Genomic DNA, 10618 nt, shown 5'->3' on the forward strand with positions numbered 1-10618 from the left:
AGGCAAGTGTCTATAGGACTCCAGCCTCCAGAGATTAATTTTACAGGACTTGGTCATCTCCACCTCTTGTGCTGTTACGTGTGATAGCCTTTGACAAACAAACAGGTTGTGGGAGTTCTATAATAAACCACCTTTGGGAAAAAAACATCTTTCAACTCCTTGCATTGCCACAGCTGTGTTTGTTTGGCTGCTTTTAAACCGATGGCATCTTTTAAAAAGTCTTGTGGTGAGGTAAGAAGGGCGGATGGAGCGTCAGAGGAGAAGGAAGATGACAAGTGCTGATTCTTAAGTTCTGCAATGGTTGGCTTGCCCAACTGGGAAGTGGCTTTAATAGCTACCTGTGTTTATTGCCAGGTGCTGTCCCAAGGCTGTATTCATATTTATTTATTTTAGTTTTGTTTTTTACTCTAACCTGCCCTGTCCGCAGAAGCTTGTGGAAGGTGATAGATGGCCTTTTAAAAACAAAGTACCAGCCAAAAATATATATTTTGGAACATCTACACTCCAATCCAGACAGGGGCCTTGCAAGCACAGGGACCCAGCCAGCTGGGTGGGATTGGGAATCCAATGTACAAACGGGCCCTGCATCCAATTTCCCCTCTGATCCAAGAGCTGTGGCTGCATGCACAGGCCACTTGCATGAAGGTAAGACTTCTGCCCATCACACTGGGAGCTTGACCCTCTCTTGACCCTTGCCAGGCAGCTGATGGGCAGGAATTTCATTTAGCCTTTTCAAAAGGGCTCCTTGAGTTCAACCCCATCTGTGATCATTCCTTCAGAGAAAAAAACACACACGCTAAAAATGTATGAGCCAGGGCTGGAAACCGACCTGGGTGGGGATTTTTGCTTGCTGACTCAGTTGCCTTTTAATTTAAAAAACTCTGTGCATGAACAAAGCCTCAGTCTAAGGCCGTCTTTGAGATACTGAAGGATGTGTAAGAGAAATTAAGATTTACGGGGTAACCCTATACATGTTGACTCAGAAGCAATCCCTGTTGAACTCCATGGGTCTTACTTCCAAAGTATGTATAGGACTGTAGTCTTAATATGCCAAAGTTTCTCTCTCTCTCTCTCTTTTCTTTTTGTTACAAAGCGTATTTAATGTTCTGTCTTTCATCCCCCACCACCAGCCAGCCCTCTCCTGAACGTTTAGCCTTGCAGGAGGTGTTTAAAAAATGGTGATGCGCTCCCTACTGCTGGCTCCAGGTTTTTCCGGGCCCTTGGGCAAGACTCCTGAATGGGCCCCTCCCTCAGTAAGTGGGACTCCCTGAATGGGCCCCCTTATCTCCTGCCGGTTCCCCTGCCTCTCGCTCTGGCCCAGACAACGGCGGTGGTGAGAAGGAGCAGCAGCAGACACCCCGGCCGGCTTGCTCACCGGCTCCCTGCCTGTCAAGCAAGCCAAAGGCAGCACCGATGGGCGAGAGGAGGAGGGGCAAGCGCATCTGCGACAGTGGCGGAGAGAAGGGAGGCTCACGGAGGGAGGGGGCCTGTGGAGGGCGTCTTTCCCAAGGGCCCACAAAACCTGCACTCACCTGCCGATGGGCAACTCCAGCACAAGCCTGTGTGCTCAGGAGTAAGACGTTGCAGTCTCAGAGCAGTTAAAGCTGCAGGGCCGGTCTCGGCTTGGAAGTGCTGTAGCTCCATGGCAAATGACCTGTTTTGCAACCGAAGGCCCCAGGTTCGGCCCCTGGATTCTCCAGTTAGGGCTGAGAAAGACCCCTGCCTGAGCCCCTGGAGAGCTCCGCCCATCAGTGTCAACAGTACCGACTGCTGACACTGTATAAGGCATCTTCGGATGTGCGCGCGCACACACACACACACACACTGCCAGCTCCAGGTTTTGGAGGGCTCTTGGGCAAGACACCCTCCATGGGCCCCCACCCTCAGGGATTCCGCTTTCTCACTGCCATTGTCACCCGCTGCTCCTGTGCCGCCTTTCCCATCACTGCTACCACGCCCTTGCTTGGCAGCAGCGAGCAAATTGGCCAGGGCATCTGTTGCTCCTTCTCAGCACCGCCGTTGTCTGGGCCAGAGCGAGAGGCAAGGGAACAGGCAGGTTGCGGCGCTGAAGAGGAGGAGGACATCCAGGAGCTCTTGTCAGGGGGCTCCTGCCAAGGTGTGGGCTCTTGGCAGGTGCCCAACCCTGCCTCTGCTTGACACCGGCCTTGGGGCTTTCCCTATCACAATCTTCACACTCAAAATAGCTTCACCCAGTTATGGCATTCCCTCCCACTGCAGACTCAGCAGAGCCCAAGCCCTGAGCACTGTTCAAAAGTATCGCAAGGCCTACTGGGGCTCAGGTTATGTGGAGAAAGGGTGGGGAAATTGCACTGAAACAGATAGAATCTCTTTTTTTCTGTCTTGCTGGGTTTTGCTTTGTTGTCTGCCCAGAATCTCCAGGATGGGGCGAGCTAAATCTAAACAAAAAAATCCCCGTGCCGCAGGGGATTAAGAAGCACAGTGTGGTCTTCAACCCTTGTGGGGACAAGGCTGCTTCCACACTCGCCATTTTTCTCTGAAACTGGCATGATTTGTCCACTCATTTTTTTTTTACAGAAGATCCAGATGGCTTTGCTGCTAACCCATTGCATTTAGGGAGGCCTCTAATGAATAGCCAAAAAGAGAGGAAATGAAGAAAGGAGATACCAATCTGCATAAAACTTGCACGTGCTAATTGAGATATATAGATGCACATGTGGAAATAATTACTGAAAAATAATTTAGAAATACTGTACGTCTCACTGTAGTACAGAAGACTGTGTCCAGGTGACCTGTGTTCCTGCCTGCTGAGTTTGCTGTCCAGGTGTCAACTGTGGATGGGCAGCAACTCTTAGGGTTCCTTATCTTTAAACTGGAATTGGACAGGGCAGCCGTTCAAAAGAGGACAGTCCTCTGGCAGCCCTTCAAATAGAGGACTGTGAAAGAGGACACATGGCCACAATTCCATCATTTCCCCCACTGTCAACCTTTTTTTCAGACCTGGTTTTCGGTGTTGTCCAAGGGGCATGTATACAAAATTGCAGCACCCTCCTTCTAAGTAATCGAGCGGCAAAGAGTCATTGATTCACTTAACATTTGCACCATTATGGCCTTCTCCACACAGGGCTTTTATCCTTTTATTGAGATTGGTTACTGACGTCATCAACCTCCAGTACCTCTCCCATGTTTTTTGACCATTCCTGCAGCTTTTTTGAAAAGGAGATAATGAGGTAATAAAAACAAAAACAAAAACAAATTGAATTTTGTCAGTGGAAAGAGGGACTTGTGCTATAATAGCAGCACCATCTAGTGGCTGTATAATGAAACATATAGAACTTGCAGCCCCCGAAAAAAAGAAGTGTGTGTGAAGGAGCCGATCTTAATCCCATAAACAATCTGGAAACAGAAGCCCCGGTAAAGTTGTGTGATAAAAAGCCCGGTGTGGAGAAGCTCATATCCACCCCCACCCCCATCCCCATCCCCAGCTTTTACATTAGAGCCCATCTTAGTTGTTGCTTTATTTATTTTATTTTATTTTATTTAAAATATTTGTATCCCGCCATATATCATTAAGATTTTTTTAAAAAAACAAAACACATAGCCCTTCCTGCGCTAAAGCTCAAATGCAGTAATGCTAATGTCATTTGGGAAGGGGCATTAAACCTGTGACCAGGCCTCATCCTCTGAAGATGAGGACAGGCTCAGAGGAAAAGGAAGACATCGGACATTAAAAAAAGGTTTCTGTTTCTGTTGGTGTGCTAAGGCAGAAATGCATAACAGCAACATTAACTGGCAAGCGATTCCTTCCCATTCTTTTTCCACCGCTGGGTTTTTTTCCTTACTTTTACACATTCTTCTCCTGTTTTTCCTTTTGATTTGCATGTGGGTATGGTAGGATTTTAGTAGGGGTCTAACACTATATGCAAGTGTTGTGTGGAGCCAGTACAACTGGGGTTCTCCTTCCCCCTGATTGTGGAAGAGCCGTCAGAGCACTCTGTATCTTAACCCCCCTGTCCTTTCCATTGTTTTCACCCCAGTTCTGAATATTCTTTCATGTGTGAACAGACCGTCTTATGGGGCAGGACTCTTGAGTTAGGCATGACTAATTAAAATCCCATTGATTTCAGTGGGTCCAGATGACTCAATCTGGACCCAACCGTATGTATAACTGAGGGTGGCCGAAATCTCACTGCAGTTCATGGCAGTCATGTCCATCACTTGTAACATGATCTTTCCTCGGTGACTGGGGCTTATTGGAGGAAGTAAGCAATATAAGAAATATGAACCTAAGTCCCTCTGACAGGTTAATGTAGAGCTTGAGATGTAGACAATAGCAATTTTGCTCATTATTTACAGTAAGTAATCATGAATCATTGGTAGGATTTGTACTTCTACGAAGTATCTGGAATTGTCTAGGCAGAATAAGCATTCCCACATCTTCTGCACTATTGCTATTCTTTCGTGAGTTTTTTCATGGGTAGCCAGATGCAAAGGATAGTGCTCCTGTATCTTTAATCAGTGTTGCTTCCATACTAGTCCTATCTATCATCAATCTATTGTCTATCTATCTGCAGCATCAACATGGCCAGCTATCAAGGCTTTTAAAGGCCACTGTGCTTTTAATGAAAAGCTTCCTTGTGGTTTCTGTCTCTTCTTGTTCAGTGTTGCTGGGGGAGTCATGATGAACTGCCTCTTAATTAGTCAGGCTCTGTTCCCTGTGCAAAGGAGAGATTAATTACTGATTTCCTTGCATTATTTTTTCTTTTATAGTGAAATATTGCAATTTCATTATAAAGGAAAGAAAAGTGGGGGTGGAGTGGGAAATAATGCTAAGAAACCTGTCACTATAGCCCCTCCCATGTGGGAAGAAAAGCTGACCAGCTGAGACAATTAATTACTAATCCCCGAGCCACATTAAACAGGAGGCAATAAAATGAGCAGAACCTGCAAGGAGGGGACTTTTAATTAAGGTTGCAGGAGACCTTTACCAAATGAAACTTACTGGTGAGTTAACCTTACAGAAGATCTTAACCATGGGGAAGGGTGATGCTGGATCATAATAGTGCTACATAAAGTTCCATGTGGAATCTCCTTTTTAATTCTGCTTCCAGCTGATTTTGTGTGTGTGTGTGGGGGGGGGGGGGAATACTGCCATGCTGCTAGAGATCTCTAGTGTGCAAGGAGCCCAGGAGTAAAAAAAATGTTGCAATTCTAGAAGCCAGTTTGGAGGGTGAAAGATGGAAATCTGCCAGGGAACTGAGTGCTCCTGTTCTTCTGAACTCTCCCACACACTTCTTTCTGTAAATGCTGACATCCACTCATGATCTCTGAGGTGTTTTTCTCTTTCTCCAAGCGTGGGAGAAGCTTGGCTGCAAGGAAAAGCTTTCCAGAGAGCCATTTGCAGGGAAGAGCTGGCAGGCATGGGGAGGGCTCACCACCCCTGCCTGTCAGTCCTTCCCTGCAAATGCTTCCAACCACCTCTGAATTCAAATTAAGCAACGGGCACAGGTTGGGGAAGCACGTAAGTGTGAATGGGTGGGGGGTGGGGCCTTGCAGTGGCCCTCCGCCCTGAGCTGCGTGTGCTCGTCTCCCTGTGTGAAAGGAACACCCATGGCTCAGGGACGAGCATACTACCACAAAGCCATCTCCCCCCATGCCCTCCATGCCCCGAATCTCCATAAATCTGCTGCAGTACTGTACGCCTTCACCCTTAGGCCGGGTCTTTTTCCAGCCCCAGTGGCGTAGTGGAACCACCCCTAATGCTTTACGTGTACTCCAGAATGGTGACGCAGTTATAAGAGTGCCATTGGCATCTGCTTAAGGTGTCCAACAGATGCTTGTGCTTGTGTTTAGTATGAACCAGAGTTACTCCATGTTTGTACGCTAGGTCATCCTGTCTTGGCTCCACAGTCTTGTGAGAAACAGATTACAGCCTGTCAGCAGTTTCCCTGAGAATTGTTAGCGAAGATGAGGTCCTCCGCAGGCTGCAGGCTGATAACATCGTACTTTGTGCAGTAACTGAGTGTCAGTAGCTGGCAAGCGTCCACCACAGTCCAAAGAAGGAACATTCAGTCCCTTTCCAGATAACAGACTGTGTGAATGCATCCAAGTAATGCATCTACTAGAGCATGGCTAGAGTTCTTCCATATATGTGATGTATTTCGCTGTATAAAAGCTTGCCCCACTGAACACTCGGGGCTCTCTGCCCCCTTGTTGACAGAGTGCTTTGCTGGCCGCGCAATAAAGCGCTTTTAGATCCAGGAGTCTTACCCGTGTCTAGTGTGATCCATTGTCTGGCTAGACAATGAACAAGAAGCATGTTCCGCTCACTCAACAGCAGCACCGGCACTTTTTCATTAGCAGGGACCCGGACGTCACCAGCCACCCCCCTCAGGCGTCCCTGCTCCCTCCGAGCTTAGCTGCGGTCCTCACAGGAGCTGGAGAAGCAGATGGGTTTTCCCAGCAGCAATATACAGGTCCCTGCTGTAAATGCAAAGTATGATGGGGTGGCTTGGTGTCGGGAAGGAATGGGCCATGAAGACCCATTCGCATGACAGAAGAGCAGCTCCTGGGGGAGACAAAACGGCTAGAACTGGTTTGTTGGCCCGGATCAGCTTCCGCACCTTGGATAGCTCCTTTAGAGTTCTATCTGGTTCTGACTGAAATCCGGAGCAGATTCACTGCCCCACTAACATCGGAGCCACCAGCCTCCACTGTGCATATTATCTTCTTTGAGATGATAATCATACTTATAATTTTTATAGCACTTTTGTAGGTACATCATTCACAAGCATTATTAGTGAGTGCCATGCAAAGAGGCTACCAGCTTTCCTGAAAGCATAAGCAACATGACATAAACAAGGGGTGCAGAACCTCAAGCCCAGGGGCCAAGTCCAGCCCGCCAGGGTTTGTCAGAAGGCCCCACCCCTTCCATGGCCCCACCCCTTTCTCCCAAGCACCAATCATCTGGGGTTTTCCCCGCTTTTATGCAGTTTTTCCCCCCATTCTAAAATGTTGAAATGCCTCTCCTAAAGAGAGCTACTGGCAGGAAGAGCTTTCAGCTAAACTGTCCTGGTATTTTTGGTTTATTGGCCTGGCCTCTTTTGCCTTCATCCCCGCCCACCACTGGAATCCTGCCCCCGAGATCTCCAAAATGGAATGCGGCCCTTCGACTGAAAGAGATTCTGCACGCCTGGCATAAACAATAAAAGCAATAGACAATAGAAAAGCAATAGACCAGCAATAGACAGTCCAATAGAAGTAGACGTAGAATCAATAGACAGAATTAAATTGACGTAGAATCAATAGACATAGAATTGATGTACAATCAATAGAAAGAATCAATAGACTGTCCAATAGGCAGAGCGATAGACAATAAAAGCAATAGACCAGTTTAGAAACAGCAACAACAATACATCACCAACTATGAAGCACATGTCTAAGCAGCATGGTTTTTACCTAAAAGCAAAAAAGAAAAAGAAAAGAAAAAGAGGGAATCAGCTGGGCTCTCCTGGGCGATGGAGCGCCATAGCTTAGGTCCCATCACAGAGAAGGCCCTATCTTGCATGCCCACCCACTGAATCTTAGCTGGTGGTGGGGCATGGAGCAAGGCCGCCTCTGATTTCTGAAGCACACCGGCAGGTTCATTGGGAAGGAGCTGGTCCTTTAGTTATCCAGATGCTCCATGTCATCAGTGGGGACCTGAAGCTGAGAGGTGGTAGCTTGGCAACAGCTGCTCATTGAGTTTAGGGCTGTGGTGAGATTTTAACCAGGGACAGACTGGCTCATATCACTCAAGCTCTTGAGCGTTACATGGTGTACACCAGCTCATTGCAATGGCACTTGTGATACATGAGGGTGCTTTAACACAAAGGTCAGCCCGCTCCTCCCGCCCCCCCCCCCGTTGCAACATCAGGAACCCTCTGGCAGAACCTCCCTGGGGGCTCCGGAAGGCTCCCAAACCCTTGTGCAACAGAGACAGGAGCAAACTCAGCGGATCCGTCTGCTGAAAAGGAATCAAGGATGGGAGATCGAGAGAGGTGGCAAGGGACTCGAAGTGTATGGAACTGGGGGTGGGGCGGAATTCAGTTCTTCCCTTCCCATCGCAGAAATCTAATTGGAGCTCCATGCAAATAGGATTTTCATCTGTTGACAGAGGTGGGATATTTCTCCTAATTATAAAACCGTGCAACCTGCCAGCTCCTTCCTGTCATTAGATGAGCTTTGCAGCCTGATTCCCGCTGCCCCCCCCCAAACACCTTTCTCTCGCAGGGCAGCAGAGAAACCTTTTCGCCTCACGTGCACTATAAAGAGAGCTGCCTGATGCAGTGGTCGACTACAGCCAAATACCTAACCTATAGTTTGAGAGCCTCACAACCCAATTGCAAACTCACAGAATATGTGCATTGATCTCTTCTGGGTCAGGGAACATCCCTGTTGTGGTCACCAGTGGACTGCACAAAGGCACAGAGCAGCTATCCTGCCACAGCTTAGAGCAGGGGTGCAGAACCTCTTTCAGCCTGAGGGCCGCATTCCATTCTGGAGAAGCACTCAGGGGCTGCATTCCAATGCCAAAGGCAAAAGGGGTGAGGCCAAAATACCAGGATGTTTTTGCGTAAAGCTCTGACTGCCAGTAACTCAGCCTTAGGAGAGGCATATTTTGTTTTGGCCCCGCCTTCTTTTGCATTCAGCCCCGCCCACCACTGGAAAATGGGCCCCGAGAGGTTCTCCAAAATTGAATTTGGCCCTTGGGCTGAAAGAGGTTCAACAGCCCCAATTTCAATGATAGCACCTTAAAAAAACAAAAACAGTTTTATTATAAATCACCATTGCAATTTTACTGTTAACTTCATTTATATCCTGCGCTCCTTCTAGGGAGCTTTGGACACAGCAGAACTGGTTCTCCCCTCACAACAACCTTGTGAGGTAAGTGAGGCTGAGAGATGGTGACTGGCCCAAGGTCACATGATGAAATTCAAGGAGTGGTTTGAAACAAGGCCTTCCCAGTCTAGTAAGACACTCTAGCCACTACACCACACTACCACTCAATCAAAAGAGCCATCTCTACCTATGTGTTTGCTATGATAAGGGTGCAGGTATGCCCAGCCACCCCCCACCCCTGGTCCCAGTCTGTACGCCCTTAGACTGGCTACATCTCTTGCTCTCCACGTTCTCCATCCTTCTTTCTGCATGCAAAGCATCTACAGCCTTCTAAATAAGACCACAACAATTACTAGCTTGGAAATATGAAATTAAAATTACTAGCCTGCTAAGAGGCTAGTAGTCTGTGTTTCCATGCTGGCTGTGGAGGAGGCTACTAGCCTCTGGAACACGGCCCCCAAGAGGTTCTCCAAAATGGAATTCAGCCCTTTGGCTGAAAGAGTTTCTGCACTCCTGATGTAAACAAAGCAGCAACATCAAAAGCGTCTCCTGATTCCTGAATCCCACCCTGAAGTCTTTTCTGTCTGTTTCTTATTCTAGGAGCATACAATCTCCACATACCACGGAAGCAATCCTTCATCTACAACACCAGCAACAAATGGGTGCCAGTATTATAAAGCAGCGGATACGGCAGCGGTGGTTTGGCTGATCTGATCCCCACCCCCACCCCCAGTGCTGCAATATTCTGTTAAAAAGAACATTGCATTCACTTGTCTGTGAACAAGACAATCGTAATACCCACCCATTTAGAATCCCATATTTCCTTTGAATGGGTCACCAAATCATTTGCGTTTTGTGTGTGCTGCGTCTCATGGCCAGAAGAAGAGTTATGGATTGAAAATGGATGTTGTTTCACTGCCGGCATCAAGTCGGCAATGGATTGTTCATGCCAATATTTATGTATAAAAATGAAGAAGCCCAACATGACTGGGTCTTGCTTTTTCACCACGTCAAGCCTAGCATTGGGGAAAAAAATATTGGCTAGGACTGAGCAGGAGGTGTGTAAAATGATGCATGTGGAGAACATGGACAGAGTGAGATTTTCATAGTAGTAGAAGTTGGGGCTACCCGATGATATTTATTGGCAGTAGAATCAGAATAGACAAAAAGGAAGCACTTTTTAACAACTTAAAACAAACTTTTGGAATTCACTGCCACATAGGGTGGCCAGATGAAAAGGAGAACAGGGCTCCTGCACCTTTAAGAGCTGGCTAGAAAAGGGAATTTCAGCAGGAGTTGTTGTCATGCAGCTGTTAAAGGTGCAGGAGCCCCATCCTCATCTGCATCTGCCCACCCTACTGATGCAAGATGTAACTATGGCCGCTGACTCAGATGCCTTTAAACAGGGATAAGACAAAGTCATGGAACAGGGCAGGTTTGGCAGCATCTGTTACTCATGATCAGGGCCAGCATCAAGGGTACGTAGGTATGGTCAGGTACTTGCTGAGGGCCCACACTCCAGCAGGGGCCCACCGACAAGAGCCCCCTGGAGTTGCTCCTCTTCAGCACTGCAACCTGCTTTCCCCACTGCCTCTTGCTCTGGCCCAGGCAGTGGAGGTGGTGAGGAGGAGGGGCAGGAGCTGCCTCGGCCTGCTGGCTCCCTGGCTTTCTGCCTGTCAGGCAAGAAAGTGGGTTGTAATGATGAGGAAGAGGAGGAGGATGTGCACACACACTGATAGCTCCAGGCTCTGGAGGGCCC

At 47.9% G+C, this 10618-nt stretch overlaps 1 protein-coding gene across 6 annotated transcripts in view; it reads left to right on the forward strand.

The window, feature by feature from the left end:
- Positions 1-9845, forward strand: part of STPG1 (sperm tail PG-rich repeat containing 1) — a 58883-nt gene extending 49038 nt beyond the window's left edge. For 5 of the 6 annotated variants that reach the window (XM_084815911.1, XM_084815910.1, XM_084815909.1 and 2 more), the window contains one exon: positions 9460-9839. In XM_084815911.1, coding sequence (XP_084672037.1) covers positions 9460-9536 — 77 coding nt within the window. In that variant the 3' untranslated portion in view covers positions 9537-9839. Of the gene's footprint in view, positions 1-9459 lie in introns of all 6 variants that reach the window. The other variant, XM_084815905.1, reaches the window with a different exon arrangement.
- The last annotated feature ends 773 nt before the right edge of the window (positions 9846-10618 follow it).

Source organism: Heloderma suspectum, chromosome 10 (assembly GCF_057233095.1).
Source record: "Heloderma suspectum isolate Gila_16-S chromosome 10, 16-S_ref, whole genome shotgun sequence".
NCBI lineage: Eukaryota > Metazoa > Chordata > Lepidosauria > Squamata > Helodermatidae > Heloderma > Heloderma suspectum.